This window comes from Ceratotherium simum, chromosome 26, assembly GCF_057802395.1.
Source record: "Ceratotherium simum simum isolate JZ-2026a chromosome 26, ASM5780239v1, whole genome shotgun sequence".
Classification (NCBI taxonomy): Eukaryota; Metazoa; Chordata; class Mammalia; order Perissodactyla; family Rhinocerotidae; genus Ceratotherium; species Ceratotherium simum.
In genome coordinates this window covers 13178571-13204296 of record NC_141925.1, presented here as the reverse complement: position 1 = coordinate 13204296, position 25726 = coordinate 13178571, and the positions used below count along the sequence as shown (strand labels likewise).

General features: G+C 42.7%; 1 protein-coding gene across 8 annotated transcripts in view; it reads left to right on the top strand.

Moving 5' to 3' along the window:
• Positions 1 to 1196: 1196 nt before the first annotated feature.
• MARF1 (meiosis regulator and mRNA stability factor 1) overlaps positions 1197 to 25726 on the top strand; it is a 41022-nt gene continuing 16492 nt past the window's right edge. Inside the window, exons 1-18 of one of the 8 annotated variants that reach the window (XM_087417004.1) lie at positions 1201 to 1230; positions 5087 to 5288; positions 7445 to 7594; positions 8108 to 8140; positions 8879 to 9053; positions 10207 to 10433; positions 11501 to 11618; positions 12200 to 12372; positions 13857 to 14285; positions 14481 to 14638; positions 14726 to 14884; positions 16714 to 16906; positions 17622 to 17800; positions 19614 to 19694; positions 21944 to 22180; positions 22306 to 22425; positions 23144 to 23319; positions 25031 to 25251. In XM_087417004.1, coding sequence (XP_087273130.1) covers positions 5145 to 5288; positions 7445 to 7594; positions 8108 to 8140; positions 8879 to 9053; positions 10207 to 10433; positions 11501 to 11618; positions 12200 to 12372; positions 13857 to 14285; positions 14481 to 14638; positions 14726 to 14884; positions 16714 to 16906; positions 17622 to 17800; positions 19614 to 19694; positions 21944 to 22180; positions 22306 to 22425; positions 23144 to 23319; positions 25031 to 25251 — 2973 coding nt within the window. In that variant the 5' untranslated portion in view covers positions 1201 to 1230; positions 5087 to 5144. Of the gene's footprint in view, positions 1231 to 5086; positions 5289 to 7444; positions 8141 to 8878; positions 9054 to 10206; positions 10434 to 11500; positions 11619 to 12199; positions 12373 to 13856; positions 14286 to 14480; positions 14639 to 14725; positions 14885 to 16713; positions 16907 to 17621; positions 17801 to 19613; positions 19695 to 21943; positions 22181 to 22305; positions 22426 to 23143; positions 23320 to 25030; positions 25252 to 25726 lie in introns of all 8 variants that reach the window. The other 7 variants (XM_087417006.1, XM_014796332.2, XM_014796330.2 and 4 more) reach the window with 7 other exon arrangements.

The window sequence follows — 25726 nt, the reverse complement described above, 5'->3', positions numbered from 1 at the left end:
AGAAATGAACTTGTACGTAGTAGTCAGCTAGCACATCTTAAACTAGTATTCAGCTAGCACATCCTAAACTATGTCTAGATTCAGATATGTGCTCTGTTTTTCCCTTAATTTGCAACAGGAAATAGCGAGCAGCTGGCAGTTTCAGAAATGACGGTTGTGCTTGGAGTTTTTTAAAAAAATTTTATTTCAGGTACAAGTAAAGATTGGGAAGCGCTAAACACCAAAAGCAAAACCAAAAAACCCCGCAAACGTGGCATATCTATCCACGTAAAACACAAGCTGTTGTTGGCTTCACCAGGCTTTTGCAATTCTAAGTTCTCCTTTTTGCTCGCCCAACCTATCACTGGCAAAGTTGTACTCATTTGTAACAAGCTCTGGACCAGGGCTTTTAAAAATTAGGTTTTCTCCCTAAAGTCACGAGGACCTCTTAATGGTCGGTGACAATAGCCAGCCCAATCTTGGCACGCACTTTATTTTCGCCAGCTGGGTCACAACTTTGCAAGGAGCCCCGCGGCCCGCAGGACCTCCTGGGAAGCCCCGTTGGCTATTTTTTTCTCCACTCGCCACTAGGCTGCACTAGATGAAGGATGCTGTGGAAAATATGCGTCATTTAATTTTTTTTTAATAAAGTAGAATCATCAAGTGACAAGAAAGCGAGAGAGGGAAAAAAAGCCCAAACGATCGGGTTTTGCATCGAAATCCCATTTAAATCGCCTTCCCTCCAAAGACCGAAAGGGCTGGGTTGTATCAAATCCCCGTTGGCAGGGTTTTTCCCCCGGTTCCACCTCCCAAGCTCCCTAATTCTCCGCTTTCAGCTTCCTTTCCACTCCACAACGAGAAGCCAGGGGGAACACCCCCTTAAACTGGGGGTTTTCGCCCAAAAAAGCGGGGTCGCCCCCCGGGAAGGTGCCTATTTAGGGGTTTATCGGGAGGGGACTGAGCCTGACGAGGCTGCAGGGCCGCGAGGCCCCGCCCCCCCCGGCGTTCCCAGCACGCCCCGCGCGGGGAGGACGCGGCGGCGGGGGAAGGGCGGAGGAAGGGGCGGAGCGAGGGGGAAAGAAGGGCGTCGGTTTTGCGACAGGGGAGGTGCGGTGCGGAAGCGGAAGTGGAGGGTGCGCTTGGCGGCGGCGGCGGGAGCTGCGGAGTCGGGAATCAAAACAAAGGGCCTGGGGGGGGCGGGGGGAAGGCGGCGGGGCCGGAATGTGAGCGGAGGTGGAGCTGGCGGTAGAGGTGAGTTTGCTGGCAGCTCTGGGGAGTAGTCCCTGACGGGCCCCACTACTGTGGGGCCACCAGGCTGGAGGGGGGACAGTGTGCCCCCTTCCCCTGCCCATTGCCGGCGGGGGTGGGGGAGGTTGGCTAGTCAGAGGGGAGGGACTGGGACCACCAGTCAGGCCCCCACGCAAGGTTCGGGTTGTCTCCCTTTCAGGTCCGTTCGGGACTGTCATTACTACGCCGCTGCTGCCCCTTGGGGGAATTTGGCTCCCCGCCCGCACCTGTCTTGCTGCCTATGGGGCCCTCCAGGTGTGGAGAGCACCTTTCCAAAGGACTGTGCACAGTTGGAAGGTTAAGAGAGGCAGAAAGGGGCGGGTGTTTCTGCAACCCCCGAGCGGTTGCATCCTCCGTCGTCTTTCAGCGCTCCTTAGGGTGTAGTCTCTGGCTTGACAGTGTTGAGTTGCTTTAGGGCTTGAGCCACTCCCACTACTAATTGCAACGCGACACGGTGATACACCTTTTCGAGTTTCCCAAGCACCTTTCTGTGATTACCCAGAGCTCTCTAGTTACATCTGTAGTATCTTTTGGACTTCCTAACATCTGAGCGGTAAATATTCTGCTTTGCGTACAGGGAGATTGAAACCTAAATGGTCTTCCTAGACATTTATTGAACTCGTTCGTTCAGCAATTATTGATATGTGCCAGGCCCTGTGCTAAGTGCAGGAGATACAATATTGAATAAGAAAACATGATCCCTGCTGTCACGTGGGAGAGACAGATAACAAAAAAGCAAGCAAATGAACAAGATAATTTTAGATAGAAGAGCTAAGAAAAAAAAAACAGTAATGGAATGGGGTGGTGGTCGAGGACTAGATTGGGCGTTAAGAGAAGGCCACTGCTAAGGGTTCTGTTTTGTCTTATTTAATCCAATCCACAGCCCAGTGAGGGTGCTACTGTTATTATCAGGCCCATTTTGCAGATGGGATCTGAGGTTCAGAGAGGTTGTGAGTTCCCCAAAGCTGCACGGATAGGAAGCAGCAGAATTGAGATTAATGTGTAGTCTGATGTCAGAGACTGTGTTCTCAACCACAATCTCAATTGCTCAAAGACTCCGAGAGATAATGGCAGAAGTAAGACTCCCACTCAAATCAAACAACTTGCTTTGGTTACCTAACTTACTTAGTGGCATTCCCAGAAATATTTGGGAAATTTTCCAGGCCCGGGCCACTAGCAAGCTAATACGTTTTTAGTTTCTGTTGCTTGTCTCGAGCAATACAGAAGGCACCTTGGTGTGGTGGAAAGAGGTGGACAAGCCTGGTTTTGCCCCCTGTCTAATTGTGTGATGTTGGGCAAGTTATAAAACTTCACTAAACTTCTGTTTCCTCCTTTGCAAAATGTGGCTATATCTCCCTTGTCTATCTCACAGATTTACTGTGCGGGGGAAAAAAATTTACATAAACGGATTTCATTGTCTCTTTTTTTTCATCATTATATGCCTTGTGCCAAGCACAGGCCTACTATATAGTAGATGCTTAGTAAACTTATTTGCTGAATGAGGTATAGAGGAGCAGAATTTGTCACCCCCAAAGTGTCTCTTTGGCTTGATTATTTTTAAGAACAAAAGACTCAGGAAGAAACTTGGACCTTTCTGAAACTGCCTAAAAGAATTTAAGATAGAAAGCCTGTTCCAGGGAGGAGCTATCACCATAGATAGCTATAGTATAACATGAACTAGTGTGGTAGGGAGGAACCTAGCAAGGCCCATTTGATCAAAGTCCTCTCCACGTCCCATTGTCTCTGCAAGGCGTGGCAAACATTTGTTTCCTGGGTTTCTCCCATGTGTACGTGTTATTAAACTTGTTTGATTTTCTCCTGTTGTTCTGTCTTATGTCAGTTTAATTCGTAGGCCAGCCAGAAGAACCTAGAGTAGAGGAATATTTCTTCCTTCCCTACAGAAGGAAAAAATAATGTTAAATAAAGGTGTTTTGTAAACTATATTATACTCTACGTGTTAGCTCACTTTCGGGATTGCCCTTAAAGAGATTTGAGAGAGCAAGTTGAAGTTCTGCATATCATGAACATCACAAATTCTTATGATCTAGAGAGGATATTGTTGGGGGATATAAGACCTATATTTAATAGGAAAAACAAGTACCATAATTTACTATCATTGTGGCAGTTAACTCCGTCTCTATCTCCAAATTAACTCCTACCTGTATGTAGTAAACAGCTGCTTCATTCATTCCCTCATTCAACAAATATTTACTTAGTATGTACTATGTGGCATGCCCTGTGCTTGGCACAAGTGATACAATGGTGAAAAGAAACAGATGGTGGGGACCTTTATCTAATTTTTTATCCCTCAGTAATGTTGTGAGGTGGACAGAGGAGAAATTAGCCACACTTTACACAGGAAGAAACTGAAATTTAAAGAAGTTTTGTAGCTTTGACATAATGGCCAAATAGTAAATATTTAGGCTTTGTGGGTCATACAGTCTCTTGAAAATACTCAACCCTGCAAATTGTAGTGCAAATATAGCCATAGACAGTACTTAAACAGATGAGTGTGGCTGTGTCTCAATAAAACTATTTATAGACACTGAAATTTGAATTTTCTGTAATTTTGTGTCACCAAATGTTATTATTTTGGGTTTTTTCCAAGAATTTAAAAATGTAAACTACATTCTTAGTTTGAAGGCCATTTAAATACAAGCAGGGGGCTGGTTTTGGCTGGCAGGCATAGTCTGTCTACCCCTGCTCTATGTGATTGGTTCTCCTAGACCTTAGATACAGTTCTTGTATAGTCCTCGCTCCCCTCACTCTACTATGTGGATGTTAGAAATCTCTTGAAAAGAGCATCTTATCAGAGAGATATCTTATCAGAGAGATAGCTAAAAGAAATTCTTTCCTGAAAGATAAATTAATAACCTTAAAATGGCCACTGTAGGTAATAGTAGGTGGTTGTCGGGGTCTGATGGCGAGGACTTGGACATGAGGTTCAGTTGTCCTTACCGTTGGCAGGCTGCCTCTGTGCCAAATGGCTATTATTGATTTGATCTGCTTTTATTGTACTGTTTAAGACTTGTAAGAGTGTTGTTGGACTGGAGTAGAGATGGCTCATCTGTGACTTGAGATTTCTCTGTTAGATTTTTGGTGGTATATCAGATTGTACTTTCTTAATAAGTAAACTAAGAAATTGGTTCAATTTGTTTTGTAGCAGAATCAAATTCAAAGTTCACAGAGGTCACTTAATTTGGACCTTCCATACTCGTATCAAAGACACAGTGGGATAGGTTGCTCTTAAATCAATTTCAAAATCTTACGTAATTGGTCATGAGGACGTGTGGTGGTTCTTTTACTAAAATTACATGCTCTCTTCTGTTAACTTTTTGACTCTCACAAGTAGAGTCTTTAGAGAGAGAAAGTCGAGAAGAATTAAGAAAAACTATAGAAAAAGTCTGCTCAGGGCCAGAGGAAGTAGGCTCCAGCCAAGTGAAGCAGAGAGGTTTCACTCAGGGATATGCAGGTGTCCAAGGTTTGGCTATTTCTCTCAAGCGTGGCTGTTTATAGAAAAGAAATAGGGCTCAGCCAGAGTTCATTTTTAATTGAAGAGCTATGGAACATGAGGGATGAAAGATTATAGATTTTTAAAAAAAATCAGATTGATAGTTAGAGTTCAAGCATAAACAGTCAACCAGGTTTACCAAATTTTAGTAACCTGTAATATGCTTTGATAGCCATTCTGCTTTTGTTCCTTAAGATCTGATTTGTTGGGAGCCATTGTACCATAAATAGAGTTGCAGTCTCACATTTTAATAAATGATAAAATTTGTACTTCTGCAAATAAATAACACTGAAATCTCCTTCTTAACAGGGTGGAAGGATGAAAGAAAAGAAAGATGAAAGAATGTTGAACCACTTTGTATGGCTGTATGATGGAAGGCAACGGAAGTGAGAACTCTTGCAGTAGAACCCTTGGATGGCTTCAACGAGATAACGATGCTAAGCCATGGCTTTGGAAATTCTCTAATTGCTTTTCTCGTCCTGAGCAGACGTTGTCACTTAGTCCCCAAACGGTAACTATGTACAAGACTAAGGACATAGCAAATTCTTTACTCAAATCGATGAGTGGTCCCTTTGGTCTGGGCCCGTCTCTCTCCCTGGAGGCTGTGCTAAGTTTTCTCTGTACCCTGCTTATGTTACTGCTTGGAGCACATTATTATAATTCCTGACTCAATGAGAGCATAATTTTTTAACTCCTTTACTTCCACTCGAAGGAACAGTAGATGCTTTAAATATTTAATGTTAACATTTTGGGAAGATTCGTTTCTCATTAAAGTCACAGATTCCAAAGATAAAATTCACATTGTAGAGTAAAATCAGAGGAAAGTACAAAATAGATTTTATTTTACCGTAGGCTTCCGAGTTTTGACAGTTACAATCAAGGAAAGATTGATAGGACTTTATTGACAGTCTTTTTCTATTCAAGATTTCTCTTGAGTATTTAAATATGTCTATAACTTCTTCCTTTGTCTTTTCATGGTGATTTTGACTTTTTCTGATTTCATGCATCATGTTACCACTTTTCTATTTCTATTTTTTTTTTTTTTTTTTTACTATTGCACTTGGGATTTAAATGAGACTTCACTATGAATTTGTGTAAGGGTATTAATAATAACTTTTTAAAAAATCGAATTCCCTGTCTTATAGGTTTTCATTATGTAGCTATCTTTGTTGCATGGCATTAGTAATTGGGGTCATTTCAGAATTGTTTGACTTTAGGGACAACAGGGGTTGTCCTGGTTGACAACAGGGTTGGCAGTTCAAGCAGGGCTTCCTGGGATGGCAGGTCTGGCCCTCATAGAGTCACACAATACACAATTGCACTGTGAACTTTACAGATCCAGAAACTTGATTTTGTCAGTGGCACCTAGAATTGAGTACGTTCAGGGAGACCGACTCACAATAACCCTGCCCATAAGAGCTAGATCTATATAAATCAGAATGCCAGTGAATTAATTTGCAGCCTGAACTGTAGTTACCAGGAGGACAGAACACACTGCTTGTTGACTGGTCAGTCCATTGCTAATACTTCCCTTTTAGGAAAAGTCTAATTGAAAATCCAGATTTCTCCCAGGTGAGTGTAGAATCACAGCAAAAGGAGTAAAATCGTAGCAGTCAGACAGACTCTTCTATGCTCTGAGGGATGAGCATGTCTCAGTCACTAAATCAGGGCATCCTCTTCATCTTCATAGTTTGTGCAGTCAGCCAAAAAGGCTGTTGATTAGTTAGATCCCCTTTCAGTGGCCCAGTAGTCTATAGAGTGCCTATGTGCACTATCTCATTTTATCCTTCTGACAGCTGTGGGGGCGCATTCTGTTGTTCTCAGTTGAAGGGTGAGGAAACTGAAGTGGAGAGAGGTTAAGTCCCTTCCCCAAGGCTGTAAAACTATTGCATATCACATTTAACCCAGGTCTCTGACACAGTGCCGTGCTATAACCTTTACAAACGTCCTGGCCTCCTGTGTCTGTGCTGGAGGCATATGACAAACTATTTCTCTTCTGTCTTTTTTCCCAGATAGTTTTCTAATTACTCTCATTCTCTTCACTGGCTATGAAATAATTGTTCGCGTTATGGCTTTAGGTCATGATATGCTGGGTTTGCTAAATGTCCTCAGCAACGTGTTTTAAGACCTTTCCACAGACAGGCCACTTGAGGAGATAGCTGATCTCATCCCTAATGTTTGGAATCTTCTTCTCTGGAGGACTTTACCAAAACCCCTTATGGTCTGGCTGCAAGAACTATTAAGTATTTTCCTCAAAGTGCTTTGCTTGTAAGCCATCTTTATTGAATGCTGTTTGTAATGGTTGTTTTTGTACCATCTCTTTTGTCTTCAGAAGACCCTGTGAGGCAAGGGGAAGTTACCAAAGGAAGTCACTGAGACATAGATGGTTAACCTCGCTTGCTGAAGATGTAAACAGACCCCCCTCCCCCAGGCTCTTAAAATTCAGGAAGGACACAGTCTTAATTTTAGCTGTCTGTCTCAGTGTTCAGCGCCCGCAGACCTCTCTGAGGAGTGCCCCTGGTTTTAGCTGCCGTTCCATTTTGTCTGGTTGTGATTGAGTGATGTAAACAGGATTGAACACCATTTCCATTTTTGAATGCAATAGGATGTAACCGAAACTCACTAGCCTCATAAAATTAACTTGTGTTCTGATGTTTTTTTCCTCAGAAAGATTACATGGAGAACCAGAAAGTCGCTGTGGAGTTAAAGGATGTGCCATCTCCCCTTCATGCTGGCTCTAAGCTTTTTCCAGCAGTCCCGCTTCCAGATATTCATTCTGTCCAGCAACCTAAAATACAGCTTTCAGCCGTCCCCAAAGTAAGCTGCTGTGCTCATTGCTCTAATGAACCCTCCACTTCGCCGATGCATTTTGGTGGTGGCGGTGGTGGCGGCGGCACTAGCGGAGGTGCTGGTAGCTTGATTCACACGGGCACACTGTTAGACTCGCAGAGCACCAGGACAATCACGTGTCAGGTAGGGTCCGGGTTTGCTTTCCAGTCTGCCTCTTCACTCCAGAATGCCTCAGCTAGGAATAATTTGGCTGGCATTGCAAGTGACTTTCCCAGCATGTGTCTAGAAAGTAATCTCTCTTCCTGCAAACACCTGCCCTGTTGTGGAAAGCTCCATTTCCAGTCATGTCATGGTAACGTGCATCAGCTGCATCAGTTCCCGGCTCTCCAGGGCTGCACCTCCGCTGGCTATTTCCCCTGTTCTGAGTTCACAAGTGGGGCTCCCGGGCATTTGGAAGAGCACGTTTCACAGTCGGAGCTAACGCCTCACTTGTGCACCAACTCTTTGCACCTAAATGTGGTACCTCCGGTTTGTTTAAAGGGCTCCCTTTACTGCGAAGACTGTCTAAACAAGGTTTGTATCTTTTTATTTGTTATGGTGGGTGCAGCTGAGGTTTGAGGAATGACTTTTTTTTAAAGTGGATATACCTTGAAAAATCTTTATTGTGCATGGGTTGAAGATTCTTCTGTGACGTAGCTTCCTCCCCATCAGCATAACTTCTCCTGGTTCTGAAAGAAGCAGTGGGAGAGACCATTCAGAAAAGTACAGAATAATTATTTATATGGTTTATGCTGTTAGAGTCTCTTGTCCTAATAAATCTATCTCCTACATGTGAACCTAGTTCGGCCAAGCCTTGTGTTCTGTTTTGTCTTTAGAGGCTAGAGCACAATTGTGATTTCTTATAACACCTTATACATGGACCCATTCATGTAATGTAGGTAACTGCATGTTATCCTTTTATAATATTTTGGTGAACTTGAAACTTGGCCTCAGTCACACTGGTGCTAAGACTTTAAGTCCGTTTATGTAAAGTGTGCCTGAGGTCTCCGTTGCAGGAGACACGTGCCCCAGAATGTAAAGGTTGGATCATGTGAATATCTTCCCTGCTCATTTCAAGTCACTTCTTGAAGTGAGTTTATGAATTGATAGCTAATAGTCCAGGGAAAGATGATTTGAAAATACATTTTGTTAGAGGTTAGCAGGTGGAAAGGAGAAACACTTAGAATGAGTTTTCAGTTGTTGAATATAACTCTAGGTTCTGAAATGCTGTATCTGAAACCTCCTCCTTTTTTTAAAAAAATTTTAAAACAGCCGGCAAGAAATAGTGTAATTGATGCTGCTAAAGTCTGGCCAAATATACCACCTCCAAATACTCAAACTGCACCTGTTACTATTCCTCTGTGTAATGGCTGTGGAACCAAAGGAACAGGCAAGGAGACCACGTTGTTATTGGCGACCAGTCTAGGCAAAGCTGCTTCGAAATTTGGTAAATGACAGTATGGTAAAACATGTGCATATTTAGTTTTCAATATCTAATACTAACACTGCATTTACTCGCCTTTAAAAAAGACTCCTTGTGGTTCTGAAGCTACTGTGTATGTGAGTCTCCATTTCTCTCTTGGTAGAAATCTTTGTATTCTTATAGACCAGTAAGTCATTTGCCCTTTATGTTGGGCTGAGGCTATTTGAGATCAGAAGTTGTGTACAGAAAAACGGAGTATATTAGGAGAAGTAAGTGCTGGAGGAGACTTGGTGTCAACTTAGGTTCATAATCCAACTTGTTGATTGTCTACTCCCTAGTTCTTAGTATTCGGAAAGATCTAGTAATGGCTGATGAAAAACAGTATTTGAAAACCTAAGAGCATTTCCCTCAGAAGTAGTTAATATAATATTTTGTGTTTTGAAAACATTTTTTAAACTGTTAAATCCGATGTTAATGCAGTGTTAAAAGTCATTTAAGGGGCTGGCCCAGTGGTGTAGTGGTTAAGTGCACGCGCTCTGCTTCAGTGGCTGGGGGTTCGCAGGTTTGCAGGTTCGGATCCCGGGGGTGCACCGACGCACTGCTTGTCAAGCCATGCTGTGGCCGCGTCTCATATAAAGTAGAGGAAGATGGGCACGGATGTTAGCTCAGGGCCAATCTTCCTCAGCAAAAAGAGAAGGATGGGCAACAGATGTTAGCTTGGGACTGATCTTCCTCACAAAAAAAAAGTCATTTAAAATCAAGGACAGTAACAACTTCACCCTTCCTCTCCTCTTCATTGTTCTTCCTACTTAGTAGGTAGACAGGTGTGGGCGGAGCGTGAAAATCAGGCCCCAGAGCTGCAGTTCCATTCAGAAAGGCATAGCTGCTCAGCAGGAGAACGGCTAGTGCTTTGCGATGGATTTATTGTGGCCTTAAAGCACCTTGACCTTTAGATTCATTCTCTCCTGGAAAACAGGAGTAATCACTTAGAGATACTGAGGCACCTTGGGGTTGTTTATCTTATATCAACCAATGAGGTTGGTATCCTTAAACTTGAACATCAATCGATAATTTTGTTTTTCTGCCACTAAGAACAATAGGTAGCTACCTATTATTTTATTTTAATTTGCAGTTTCTTTTCCACTATGTGTAATCGAAAGTGTTAATATTTCTTAAGGGTCACCAGAAGTTGGACTAGCTGGACAGGTGCTAGAAAACTTACCCCCCATTGGAGTGTTTTGGGATATTGAAAATTGCTCAGTTCCCTCTGGCCGTTCAGCTACTGCTGTTGTACAGAGAATCCGTGAGAAGTTTTTTAAAGGCCACAGAGAAGCAGAATTCATCTGTGTGTGTGACATCAGTAAAGAAAACAAAGAAGTTATTCAAGAGCTGAATAATTGCCAGGTAAAAAAAAAAAAAGAATTTTAATCTATTATGGTAGAAGAATAGGCACATGTGATTTCTTTTAAAGAACTCCAATTCAAAATTTGTTTAATGATATGCATTTGTAACAAGCTTGCAACTAAAGGAAATTAGCAAAAGATTATTTCTAAAGTTCTGGAAATCATTTAATCATGTCGGATCTTTCAATAATGCTACTTCTAGGAGACTAGAGCTATGCTAGCATAAAGGTTACATATATATTGTTTCCTTTGATTTGTGAACAATGCTCATAGGATTATTTGAAATTTACAACTGCAACTGAAGCCCCAAGAGATTAAGCAACTTTTGTAAGATCATATGGCCAGTCAGTGGATGAGCTAGGATTTAAATCCGGATTGTCTGACCTCAAAGTGTCTTCTCTTAGGCTGAAATTAAAATCCAGTTCTTTTGACTTAGACAAGTAATTCCTTTGATATGCCATATCGTTGCCTAAAATTATATATTTATGTTCCTTACAAAACTAGTAAATCCTATTGTGTGTTGCAGGTAGTTGAGGCACCTCTCAAAACAAAGCTTTCCTTGCTTTGGAAACTGTTGTATATGAGCCTGATAGTTGTAACAGGAATAAACACGTCTTAGCTCCCTTAGGGGCAGGTGCTCTCTCCTCTCCCACCGCCTAAACCCAAATCCTGAAAGCCATAGACAAATGACATCAAATACAGCCCCAAATCTTACCTTAATCATGTATCACTCCCAGTTGTTAGTGAAAGCTATTAGTGAGAGCTAATTTAACTACTTCAAATTTCACTTCCTTTTTTCTGCCTATTTTCGGAAAGGGGGTTGAACGAAGTGCAAAAGCAGAAGATTAGAGATGAGAGCAGGGATAATCATGGAGCCGGTTAATTTGTACGGAGAACCAAATGTGAAATTATCGAGATCTGGTTGTAATTTTTTTCCGTTCCTAAGTGGCAATGATAATAGTAAAGGAGTTCTTCCCTCAAGGACTGTCTGTTAAGATGTGGGCAGACTGTGTAGTGATTTTCTAACCTCCGCTCTTGCTTGTTTGCCCTCGTTCTAAATTCATACAGGTAACCGTTGCCCACATCAATGCTACTGCAAAAAATGCTGCTGATGATAAACTTCGCCAGAGTCTCCGAAGGTTTGCAAATACTCACACCGCTCCAGCCACTGTAGTTCTTGTGTCAAGTAAGTGTAGAGACATCTGCTAATTTCAGCTAGACTCACTTTGTGGGAATTATCATAGAAGCCAAAACACGTTAAAGTAAAATGTGCCCCCAAAGAGGCTAAAATACATAGGACATATTTATGCTTATCTCTGCAAACTGTTTAGAAAAAAAATTGGGTCTACATGGATTTCTGTAGTGTCTTCTTGGAACTTGAGTAAGGATTCTTGTGGGGCCAAGTTTATTAAAGAAAATGTAACGTATGTATATATATTTTTACCCCAGGCCCAGTATTGCTAATTTTAAAAATCTAAGATAAATAATTTCCAAAGTTGAGGCTCCCCAAAATATTAATATTGGCTCTGTTTACTACTAGAAGGAACATGCATCTTGGGATTCAATGTAAATATGTGGTAAAATTGTCTTACTGTGTTAATTCTTCTGATATGAGATATGTTCCTGTTTTAAGATGGGGGTCAGGGGGAAGGTGAAGCAACTTTGAATGCAGTCCAGCCATTCCTTTCTTCTCGGTGGGTGTCAATAGAGTTGTCTGTCTTTGTCAAGTGTTTCTAATGTTTGGGTGGGTTGTACCTTTTCTTTCAGCTGATGTCAATTTCGCATTGGAACTTAGTGACCTGAGACACAGGCATGGTTTCCACATAATTTTGGTCCATAAAAACCAGGCCTCAGAAGCACTGCTGCATCATGCTAACGAGCTGATCAGATTTGAAGAATTCATTTCGGACTTGCCCCCCAGGTTACCACTAAAAATGCCAGTAAGTGGGTTTGTGTTCTTTTTGCTGTATTCCAACCTTAGATTATGGAGGCTGAAGACAGCCCTTAACAAGGGGGTCTCCAAGCCCAGGTCAGGCTGTTCCTTCTAGGAGGCTGGCCAGATTTTGAAATAAGGCTTAGAAACCATCCGTTCTTCTCTTACATATATAGAGAATTGACATGTATGAGTTTTGCTTTTCTTTTTTCAAAATATCATAGAGAATTGACTTTTAGATTTACCTTACCAGCAGCCCACTTTCCAATGTCTCCAAAGCTAGCAAGTGTTTTGTGTCAGGTGGGTGGAAGTAGTGGAATAAGAATTATTACCCTTTTTGCTTCAGAGTATTATGGGTAAAGAATATGGTGATGGTTTGCAGCTGGCTGGTGTAGTTGGAGAAAAATAAACGGGGTAACTGGACAGTTTTTAGGTATTTAATCCGTAAGCTCCAACAGGCCTCTGAGCCTGTGTTTTCTGTAGTTGCTTTCCCTGTCATGCACGTGCACAGTTAGGAGTAGTGGTTATTGCTACACCTGTAGCCTCTTAAGCCACATGATGGGAGAAGGTGAGCATATTTCCAGCAGGATGAGTGTTTCTGATAGTCTCGATTTGGGATAAGAATGTTTATTGCAATGCTGAGCTGTGTGTCAGCTTTTGGGAGAATGTCTATGTAACTCTTAGAGAAATAGTAATAATGGAGAGGAGCTGTAATGTGGATGAAGCAGTAGACTGGGCAGTCCCAGACATTAACTGCAGTTTTAACATAATTTAATAACTTTCAGAGTTACAGAAGTGGCTTAGAAATGATCTCATCCAGCATCCTCTTAGGCCAGAGGAAGTCAGCACTTAGAGAAAGGAGACAGGTCACTGGAGGTCACATTACAGCAGAGCAGAGATTGGACCCCAGTCTCCTGATTCAAGCACTTGTGCTGCTTGTCCCACTGCGTTCCCCAGTACCCCGCAGGCCAAGAATAAACATGTGCTGAGGACACCCTGCAGCTGGGGACACCAGAGTCTGGCCCTGGGAATAAAATACACACAGGCCTTACTTCAGTCTTTGGAGCTGCTCTCATAATTCACTTTTGTTGTTCTTCATTACAGTTTTAGTCTTTTGGCTACAGCTACATTTCCTCCCTTCTGCTTCTGTTTGGCGCTCACTTTTCTAATCTAGTCAAATGTAGTATTTATGTGAGAGATTGTCCACTTTGGAGATTGTTATTCCTTATGGTAAAAAAAAAACAAAACAGAGTAGACCTGATTATTTGGAACGTTGCATCTTGCCGATCTCATTTACTCGATTGATAATTTAAGATAGATTTCTCTTTCTCTGTTTTTCAGTCTGAATAAGTTAACCTTCTCCCGTCTAAGTCACTGTTCCCTCCCCTCCAAGGTCGTTAGCTTAAGTTTGGAGATCGTTCACTGTTCTTATTTTGTAACTGTGTGTGTGCCCGTGAGTTAACCTGTTGTAATCGTTTTCCTCTGTATCAGCAGTGCCACACTCTGCTCTATGTTTATAACCTACCAGCAAATAAAGATGGCAAGAGCATCAGCAACAGGCTCAGACGCCTGTCCGATAATTGTGGTGGGAAAGTGCTGAGTATCACAGGCTGCAGTGCCATTCTCCGCTTCATAAACCAGGATAGCGCAGAGCGGGCTCAGAAGCGCATGGAAAATGAAGATGTCTTTGGTAATAGGATCATTGTGTCATTTACTCCAAAAAATAGAGAACTCTGTGAAACAAAGAGTTCAAATGCAATTACCGATAAAGTGAAGTCTCCAAAAAAACTTAAGAATCCAAAATTGTGCCTCATCAAAGATGCAAGTGAACAGCCTTCCAGTGCCAAAGCCACGCCTGGAAAAGGGTCGCAGGCAAATTCTGGATCTGCTACAAAAAACACAAATGTGAGAAGTTTACAGGTAATCTTGATACCTCTTGCTTTCTGGAGTTTATGGTAGGTTTGGTCTGAGTCTCTGTGTTTTCTGTGCCCACTTGGCTTTTGGTGTGTGCTTTTTTAATTTCCGTTTTTGATGATCCTCAAAGTCAGGTATTTTCTGTACTAACACGTCTTGGGTACTTGGTTTTTAAACTCCATCATACTTGTCTCTTTGAAGGAGCTGTGCCGCCTAGAGTCAAAGACTGGTGTTAGAAACAGTGAGCCCCAGCAGGGTACCCTGAGGCTGGTGGCACCGGCTCACAGAAACTCGAGTGCTACCGCGCCCACACCTAAAAGCTCGGGCATGGCAGAATCTGTTTATAAAACCAATCCGAAGTAGGTGCAAGTCCTCTTTCTCTTAGTTCCTTGTCTGATGTGAAGGAAAACACATGACCTTTTGCCTTCAATTTCTCCCTCCATTAGAAAAGAGAGCCTCAGTGCCCGAAGTGTTACCAGTTCTCCTGTAGAGAAGAAAGATAAAGAGGAGACTACGTTCCAAGTGAGTTACCCATCGGCTTTTAGCAAGTTGATTGCATCAAGACAAGTTGGTCCTCTGCTCACACCTCAGTCTTGGTCTTCTCGGTAAGTTCCACTTCTGGATCCATGGGGTTGGATACGTGCCATAGAAAGGAAGTCGAAATAGTATGTTGTTTAAAAGAATTCAAGCGATACAGAAGTGCATAAAGCACAGCAAAAGTCTTCATCCCTCCTCTGCCTGCCCCCTTTACCCCAGGGGGTCCTGGCTAACATTTAGGGGCAGTGCCTCTTGCCATTTCTCCCTTCTCCATGTGGGAATCTTGGTAAGCAGAGTAAGCAGAGGTCAGAGGGAGAAGCACGTCCTGGACTTTGTAGCCAATGATGGGAATCATGTTAAGATCCTTACCATTTCCTCATCGCTTCATCATGTTGAAGAAAAAGCCCAAACTAGACGCATGCACAGTGGTTACTCTTATTCATAGGGTAATTCTAGGAAGCTGTGAGAAGTCAGGGCCTCTGAAACCACTGTCACGATCTATGTAACACTTTCCTTCACTAAGCTTTCTTTTTTTTTTTTTTTTGAGGAAGATCAGCCCTGAGCTAACATCCGTGCTAATCCTCCTCTTTTTGCTGAGGAAGACCGGCTCTGAGCTAACACCTATTGCCAATCCTCCTCCTTTTTTTCCCCAAAGCCCCAGTAGATAGTTGTATGTCATAGTTGCACATCCTTCTAGTTGCTGTATGTGGGACACGGCCCCAGCATGGCCGGAGAAGCGGTGCATCGGTGCCCGCCCGGGATCCGAACCCTGGGCCGCCAGTAGCGGAGCGCACGTGCTTAACCGCTAAGCCACGGGGCCGGCCCTTGACTAAGCTTTCTGAGCTTACACCGGTCATTCTGGAGGCTTGGAAGACAGGAGCCATCAGGCCGTGTTGCATCTCATGAGCTCCTCCTAGTGTTGTGCTGTTCTGTGGAGCTGGTGGAGGCTTACTGTTGAAAGTGACTTTGAACCTGTCAAATTATATCTAAAAATTCACATAAAAGTTTTGCTTATATGGAGAAGGACTACAACACATGAGCAGGACTGCCTAGCTTGTTCAGAGCCGGGGGAGATTAAATGACTTACATTGGTGTGACAAGCTAATTTTGTAACAATGAATACCCAAAGTGGAAAATTAATTCATCAGGCCCGCCTGTAATTTCTGCCTCTAGCTTTAAATAATCCAGTGAAGGAATATTTGATATTAAGTAGTTCATTGGTTGTTAATAAGGGGGCAACAGATAGTACTTTTGACAAGAAGTCTAAATCAGTGTACAGCTGTCCACCCTCATCTGTGTCGTCACTTTCCGAGGGTTCAGTTACCCACGGTCAGATAGGGTCTGAAAATGTTAAATGGAAAATTCCAGAAATAAACAAGTCATAAGTTTTAAATTGTGCGCCATTCTGAGTAGTGTGATGAAATCCTGCACCATCTCGCTCCATCCCGCCTGGGATGTGAATCATCCCTTTGTCTAGCATATCCACACTGTATATGCTTCCTGCCCATTGGTCACTTAGTACCTGTCTCAGTTATCAGTATATTGTTATAATTGTCCTGTTTTATTATTAGTTATTGTTGTTAATCTCTTACTGTGCCTAATTTATAAGTTAAACTTTATCATAGGTATGTATGTATAGGAAAAGACATAGTATATACAGGGTTCAGTAGTATCCACGATTTTAGACATCCACTGGTGGTCTTGGAACATATCGCCCATGGATGAGGAGGGACTATGGTATGTTTAAGATAAAAACACATTTGAAAACCAAATGTTTGGTTTGTTTGTGTTGTGGAAAGCTCTTTCTATGTATAGCTTCAAACAAAGCCTAAATGATATAAACTAAATCAATAGAATAACAGTTTTTAAAAAATAATCTCAATGTGTATGTTTTAAGCAGGAGTATGTCTCCAAACCTTTTACACAGAGCATCCCCACTGGCTTTCAACATTGCAAATTCGGGCTTTGGTGCTGACTGCCCAGACCCATTTGCTAATGGTGCTGACATCCAGATCAGCAACATAGACTACAGATTATCCCGGAAGGAGCTGCAGCAGCTCATGCAGGAGGCATTTTCCAGGCATGGCAAGGTAACCGTTCCCTCTTGTTCTTGCCTTTGTTTTACCCTTTGCTGGCATTTCAAGTTGAGAGAACTTAATTCAACATGCTTAACCACAGCCAGGATGCAGGTGTTACCGAATGAGTTTGAACTCTGTCCTTTTTCCCCTGGTCTGCTCTTGGTGGTGCTATACATCCAGTTTTTAGGGCACAACCCCAGCGAGCAAGAAACCTAGCAGAGAAGCACTTGTGGTCATGGGCAGGGATTTAAATGGCACTGTGGGAAATAAAACACTGACAAGTTTTAGTTAGCTCTGGCTCCTAAAATATGGAAATAGGATTCTAAAATAATGTTGCCTGTTTTTGTTAATATCTTTCTGTATGTGATTCAGTTTTTAGGTGCAGTTTGCTAAAAATGCACTTTTCTATATTCTTACAATGGCTATTCCCTGGGCTTTTGCAGGGTCTGGGGAAGACCCCAAAGACTCCTTGCATGTGCTGGCCCCTGAGCCTGCATCAGAGAGCTGTGTGTGCCAGAGCACACAGGCAGGCCAGGCCAGTGTCATGTGCCTGAAGGTCACCCATTCTAGGTCACTTAGGTTCTGGTTGGCAGACATGCAGAGTTCAGTCAAGTTCCCTCTGGAAGCACTGAAGTCCACACACGTGGTCCTTCCTGATTCACCTTCAGTTTTAAGATGACAGTGTTCTAGGTGGACACAGCCTTCCATTTCCTTTTCACTGCTGCAGGTGAAGAGTGTTGAGCTCAGCCCCCATACGGATTATCAGCTCAAGGCTGTTGTTCAGATGGAAAATTTACAAGAAGCAATCAGCGCGGTGAACAGCCTCCACAGATACAAAATTGGCAGCAAGAAGATCCTGGTCTCACTGGCCACAGGAACTGCTAATAAATCACTCTCTTTACTGAGGTAAAAAACAATTTATTTCAGGAAATAATATTTTGGTCCAGGAACAATTTTGGAAATAATAAAAATAGGTTTTATCCCATTCCCAACTGTCTTTGATGATTACATATGCAATAATGCTTTTTCTTAATTGATAGAGTTAGAAATAAACCAGAAGTTAGAAATAGTAAGTTAGGGCCGGCCCCGTGGCTTAGCGGTTAAGTGCGCGAGCTCCGCTACTGGCGGTCCGGGTTCGGATTCCGGGCGCGCACTGACGCACCGCTTCTCTGGCCATGCTGAGGCCACGTCCCACATACAGCAACTAGGAGGATATGCAGCTATGACATACAACTGTCTACTGGGGCTTTGGGGGGAAAAATAAATAAAGTTTAAAAAAAAAAAAAGAAATAGTAAGTTAGAAATAAACTGATTAGAATAATTTGACTCTGGTTCAAGTCAGTAATCAAAGGTGAAGTACAGCTTAAACTTGGCAGGCACTTAGGAGTAAAATAATACGCCACATCTCCAGAACAGGTTCTAAAAATAGTAGAACTCTATAATAAAAGTTTAGAAGCTGGAATGACTGAAATATTACCTTCCAATCTTAGTAGAAGATGGAGTTGTCTATAAAGGGTAGATATACAGAGCTCCAAGCTCTCAACTTGCAGATACATCCTTAATGTCAGATAGACACCCAGCCTCATAAGTCTACATTACGACTGTATCCATCTTAGGAATCTGGTAATGATTTTATTCATAATGCGCTTTGATTCTTCTTTGCTCTCTCTGTTTTAGGGGGAACTAGTAAAACAGGACTCACTCCTGAATATCTGTTTGGGCTCTCAAAGATCTTTTCTCTGACATATACTTCACCATTATTTTAAATTTTAAATTATGTTTTTTTCCCCTAGAATAAAAATGATACTCATTAAAGACAATTTGGAAAGTTCAGAAACATAGAAGCACGGGGAAAAAATCATCCATAATCCTATGGCTCAAAGCCAGTCACTCTTAACAGTTTCGCTTTTTGTTTTCCCTCTGAGTGTTTTTTGGTGCCTTTTTGTTTTTTAAAACCATAGTTGAGGGGTTGGCCCTGGGGCGCAGCAGTTAAGTTTGCGTGTTCCGCTTCGGTGGCCCAGGGTTCGCTGGTTTGGATACTGGGTGCAGAACTACTCACCACTCATCAAACCATGCTGAGGTGGTGTCCCACATATAACTAGAAGGACCTGCAACTAGGATATACAACTATGTACTGGGGGCTTTAGGGAGAAAAAAGAGAAAAAAAAAAAGAGGAAGATGGGCAACAGGGCCAATGAGCCCCTGATAGCCTGAGCCCGGATGTTAGCTCAGGGCCAGTCTTCCTCAAAACAAAACAAAAAACCATAGTTGAGATACTGTATTCAATTGTGTATCCTCAACTATGAGAATTCCACTCCCATATCTCTAACATAAGAATATATTAGAGATATATTGTATAGATATTGGTATAGATATATTGTATACATATTGATATATGTATAGAGATATTCTGCCTTTTGCTCTGCATTAACAAGGTGTTTGTCTCACTGAGTGGTCAGTGTCTTCCTGATACAGGTATGGAAAGCACTATGCTTGAGTCTGATAAAAATCCCAGTGTGTGACTTAATATTCTTTAATTGCCTTGTCCCTAAAGTCCTTTCTTTAAATTTTTCTGGAAAATAAATTCTGACATATCAGAAATTCGTAAATTTGGTTTGCATATACGTTGGTTAATCAATTTTATGAACTGTTTTTAAAATACAATTTTGAATGGAGAGGAAGTGGTCTGTTCTCTAATTGATTCAATTTTATCTTACAGTGCAGAAACAATTTCTATTCTTCAAGATGCTCCTGCCTGTTGTCTGCCTCTTTTTAAATTTACAGATATCTATGAAAAAAAGTAAGTTAGGTTTATTTTTTTTTCATTGATCCAGTCAACACTGATTGGTGATTTCTATGCATAAAACTGTGGTAGCAACTCTGAAGGAACTTCCAGCCTGGTGGAGGAAATGAGACAAAGACAGTGCTGTTCAGATTTAAATTCTGATTTTGACATACATCTTAAAAATTCTTTCATATTTAGCAAATTTAGACCTTAGTCCCCAAAGCTGTCCTTTCATTTTTTCCAGTTGACTGATTAGTTTTGTTATTCATTGAGTGAAGCTTTTTGAGCACCTTCTAGACTGTAGGGACAACAGGCACTGCATCTGACCCGATACCATGTCTTCACACCCGGTGTATAGTAGGTGCTCAACAAGTATTAGTGGAAAGAAAGGCTGAGGCTCTGTGCAGAATGCAGAGCTGGGAAGACACAGCCCTTGTCCTTGAGGAGTTATGTCTTGAAGAGAAGAGAAACCATTCACAAATTATAGAGCAAAGAAAGCTGTCATTAAAGAGGGGCAAGGAGAAAATGCTTTCAGGATACAGAGGACGGAAAGAACCAGGAGCTTGACTGTTATTTCGTGGATAATGGGAGCCACTGAAGTATTGGAGGAGTGAGGGAAGGGGAGGGGGTGGGGGCAGGAACTGCGCTTCAGGGAGTCTCTTCTGGCGGCAGTAGTGTCTGAGATGCAATGAGCAGGGGAGGGAAGGAGACAGAAGGGGGAAGGCGCTGCACCAGTCCCGGTGCTGAGCAGATGCTGTTGGAACAGAAGGAACTAGATAGCACAGAAGTTTCAAACGGTGAAATGGGCCTTGGTAACTAATGTTCTGTAGCAGGCAAGGTAAAAAGTAGGGGTCAGTTTGATTCTGCATTTTTCGCTCTGGATGACTGGAAGGATGATTGTATGGTTAAACTGGAAATAGAGAAATAAAGAAAGTGTGTTTAGGAGGTACAATGAGTTTTTGATCTTGGGTTTGCCATACAAGTTTTAGGGGGCCATTGGAATGTCTGGGTAGAGAGTTCAAGTGGTCTTCTACACATTTGGAGTCTCCCTTAGGAAAGAAGTCAGCTCTGAAGATACAGCAGTTATTTGCCTAAAGGTGATCATGAAAAACATAGGAGCAGTTAAGATCAGAGGAGAGGGAGGAGAAACAGAAGGGCAGAACTGGATGGAATGCCACCAGGGACAGAGAGTGGGCGAGAACCCAGAGGTGAGGGTGTTATCAGGAACGTGGGGATGGCCTGCAGCATCGAAGGGATTGAGGATGTGGTGTGAGGTTTAGAGGGGAGGAGACCGCTGGTGACTTGAGAGCCATCTCTGAAGAGTCCTGTGGTTAAAATCCGGGAGGGAACAGATGACAGACTGGATGGTGAAACAGCAGAAGCAACTCCTGAGAGACTAGCTGTTTTCCTTATAGGGAAGACAAGAGAGCACGAGACTGAGAGTGAGAGCACGAAGGAGGACGTACGTCTGCAAGAGCAGGACAGAGTATGAATGAGGTGGGGGGAGGATGTGAGACTGATTTCGGTAGAGGGGAAATCTGAGCGTGTATGTGGGGCACTGGGAAGAACCACTGGAGGAGCAGCTACCATTTAATGAGCGCTTACCATGTGCCAGGCTCTCCATACATAATCATATTGAATCCTCACATCAACCCTGTGAGGTGGGTATCATCACCCCATTTTAAGATGAGAAAACTGAGGCCCGGGTTGGTTATATAACTTGACTAAGGTCATATAGATTGAGCCAGGATATGAACTCAAATCTGTCTGCCTTCAGAGCCTGTGCCTTTAAGCTTCAAGTGTGAAAGACACAAGTCAGAGGTGTATCGAGGAGTCTAGTCTCAGAGGAAGTGTGGATCATGAGGTTAAGGCACAGGTGAGGCGGGGGTAGCTGGAAAGGAGTCTACCTCCTCTGAGGGAGGAGAGCAGAGATGGTGAGAGGTATTGTAGAGGGATTTGGAAGTGAAGGGGAGCCAAGTTGAACGAGGTCATATCAGATAGCTTTCCATCGCAAGAAATTAGGTGAGATCACTTGCAGAATGATATAATCATTGTAATGGGCAGTGCGCCAAAGATGACTTGAAGGAGTGCCAACATCACTGGCTCAGTAGTGAATGAATTTATAGAATTATTCCAGTTTTACTTTCGAAGAGACAGAGGAACTATTCTTGGTTATAGCCCTTTATTTAAACAGGACAGTTGTTTCTGTGTAATCCAAGAAAAATGTTCTAAGTCAGCAACTCGCTCTTCTTCCTTGCTCTCAGGTTTGGACACAAGTTAAATGTGTCGGATTTATATAAGTTAGCAGACACGGTCGCAATCCGTGAACAAGGAAACGGAAGACTGGTGTGTCTCCTACCCAGCAGTCAAGCCCGCCAGAGCCCCTTGGGGTCTTCCCAGTCACACGATGGCTCCTCGACGAATTGCAGCCCAATTATATTTGAAGAGTTAGAATATCACGAACCTGTCTGCAGACAGCATTGTTCCAATAAGGATTTCAGGTAAAATGCTCGTATCTCTTTAGAAATAATCCTTTTGTATAAGGTCGTGGAATATCTGTTAGAATTACCTTGCGAATGTTTTAGACCACTGAGAAATGTCAACTGTTGTGTTCTTTTTTCTGCAGTGAACATGAATTTGATCCAGACTCCTATAAGATTCCTTTTGTGATTCTCTCTTTGAAGACGTTTGCGCCCCAGGTTCATAGTCTTCTGCAGACACATGAGGGCACTGTGCCTTTATTAAGGTGAACGTGTCAAAGCCATTGCGATATGATGCCTTAGTTCTCCTCTCTAGAGACAGTCTGCCCTCTGCCCACACCTCTCCCGGAGCAAGTATTGTAGAATGCTTCATCCTGACATTTTAGCCTTGCTAAAAATTAAAGTCAGTCTGAAATGGGATTCATTCACTCAATACTTCAACGAGAAAATTTGTGTTTGCGCTGCATTTTAGAAACATAAACACGAATAGGACAGTTTCTTCTCACAGAGACAAGATCATTATAAGTGCTAGACTAGAAGGATGCACGTGTGCTACGAGAGAGTACCCAACCTCAAATAGTGGTAGATTGCAAAATTTGAAAGAGAAAACCATTCTTTGGAAGTCTGTTTGACCACACATGAGCCATGTGGTAGATTTGATACAGGGGCCGACACAGGACTAAGTTGCCTTAAGGCCACCGATATGTTAAAGCAGATAAATAACTGACTTGGAACCCAGCTGCCTTATTTTTAACTCCCTCTGCTGGAAAATTGTCCAGGAATTTCTTGTACCATCAGAATGCATCAAAGAGGGAAATACCACAGTGATTGCCTCCCTGGGACTCTAAGTTTAACTTTCAAACACAAATTGTTGGCATTTGAACAAAAATAATTTACTAATGGCTACGTTAGCGTAAAGGCTTCTGTTTAGCAGGTGTTTTGCTTTTCTGTTATTTTAATTAACCTTTTTGTTTTCCACTGCAGCTTTCCAGATTGTTATTCCGCAGAGTTTGGTGAACTAGAAGTAGTGCAGGAAAACCAGGGGGGTGTTCCCTTAGAACACCTCATCACCTGTGTTCCAGGTGTGAACATTGCCACTGCACAGAATGGCGTCAAAGTGGTGAAATGGATTCACAACAAGCCCCCTCCTCCCAACACAGGTGGGTGTCAGGGATTGTTCCTTCTGAGCCGCCAGCTCCTGTGAGTGGAGGCTGTTGGCTTTCGTCTTAAACAGCAGCACTGTTCGCCAAGTGTAAAGCACCATGGGTGTCTCCTTTGACCTTTTAACAACTCTGTCAAGTGCTGAAGCTTTGGCAGAACTAGACTCTTTGAAAGTGCCAGCATAAATCATGTAAAATTTCAAACCCAAATTGTGTAGTTAAAAGTCTCTTTAGCTACCTAATTTTGTGAAGCTTTTCGACTTTTTGACCGGCCTTTGAAAAATAGTTTCAAGTGTTTGAAGGACATATCTCTGAATGCAGGTTTACCTTTGAAATTCGTTTTGGTCAATATGTCTGAAATGTGAAAATAGCTTTAACTCTAAAGGACCAGGACATTTGAACCTAGATTTGGGTGAGTTTCTGGGTTTGGGGCATCCCCCGAGATGCAGGTGGCTCATCCTGTTGCCTGTGAACAGCACTGTAAATGGTTGCCTTCATGTCGACACTCCCTTCTCTTTGGCCTCAACGCTTCCTCCTCTTCTCCTTCCACTTCCCTCTGCCCTACAGGAGGAAAGCTAAGGATAACCAGGGAGCTCTGTTTGTACCAAAACTTCTTACCCACCTCCCCCTGCCTTTCCCCTCCGTCCCCTCCAGGTCTGCATGTTTTGCTGCTCCCTCCTTTCCCCTGTGTCGTTAGCCCACTTTGTTGTTAGTGCTGTCGAGTCGATTCTGACTCCTAGCGACCCTGTGTACAGCAGAGCCGAACCCTGCCCGGTGTTTTTGTGCCATCCTCTCACCCTCCGGCACTCTATCGGACAGTGCTCCCACTGCTATTCATAGGGTTTTCATGGCCGGTTTTTTTGGAAGTGGGTGACCAGGTCTTTCTTCCTAGTCTGTCTTAATCTGGAAGCTCCACTGAAGCCTGTCCACCATGGGTGACCCTGGTGGCATTTGAAATACCAGTGACATAGCTTTTAGCATCACAGCAACACATGGCTGCCACAGTACGACAACCAACAGATGGGTGGTGTGGTTCCTTGACCGTGAAATGAACCCTGGCTGTGGCGATGAGAGCACTGCATGTGAACAACTAGACCACCAGTTAACCCGCTAGTCCCTTATAAAGGTTTCCATCTGATTATTTATATACTTTTATAATTAAAACTTCTTAGTTATACAAACATTCAAGATAAACGTGAAAATCTGTTTCTTAGTTTTATGTCATACTAGTTTTACATTATTGCTTTCCATGGTTTCCTGGGCAACATTTTCAGCTGCTCTGTGGATTAATTAGGCTCTTCTGGGCTACCTGCTTGATGGCCATTTATAACTTTGTTTCTGTGGGAAAGTATGATCCACGTGACCAAGTTACAAATGGATCTTTGAAATACAACCAGTTTGTAAGCTGGAAACTTCCTGTGTACTTTCACTTCTGCTTCAAGTTAATGCTCTGGTGAACTGTGCTTTGCTTTGGCTACTGGACTTCAGGAAGTCGTGAGGAAGCATTTGTGAGCCCGTGAGTGAGTTGGCTGGCCTCTTGAGCGTATGGGTCCCGAGTGTAGAAGCTGAGAAGTAAAGCAGCTTTTTGGTCTCATCTACTTGCTCATGATTGAGCTTAAGTGAGGGAGTGCAAGGTTGGTTACCTTTCTTTCAGCTGGTGAAATCATGCTGTGTGTCTGATGCATGTTCTCTTTTCTCCCCACGTATCTAGACCCTTGGCTTCTGCGTTCTAAAAGTCCTGTGGGTAACCCCCAGCTGATCCAGTTCAGTAGAGAAGTGATTGACTTACTGAAGAGCCAACCATCCTGTGTCATACCAATTAGTAATTTCATCCCATCTTATCACCATCATTTTGCAAAGCAGTGCCGGGTATCAGACTATGGCTATTCCAAGCTGATTGAGTTATTAGAAGCAGTGCCTCATGTCTTGCAGGTAAGGAATGCTAAGCGATTATTTATTTAAAGATGGAAATATTGTTCCATGGTTTTGGCTACTCTAGCCGGAGAAACAGGATTGCTAGTAACCTAATTAATTCCTAAGAAGTCAGTTCAGAGCAAAACATCCTATAAAAGCTTTCTTCAGAATGCAGCAAACATATACAAAAGGTGGCTTCTCAGTTTTTCAGAAAGCTGTGAGTTTCCAACTTAAAGGAACTCAAGAGCACTGAGGAGTATTTTCATTCTAATCTCTGTAGACTCACCTTCCTCCTAGCACAGCCCTCTCCAGAACTGTTCACTAGTACACAGGAGCTGCTGTAACATGGGCTTACCTTTTTTAGAAACGAGTTGACAACCAGTTACTGGGTTGGAGCCTAGCATTAGTTCCTAAGAAGTCTTTGCCTGTTAACTTGCAGTGTTATAATAGCTTCCCACTTGTAAAAATGGCCTGAAAAACTTTAACTATGTTT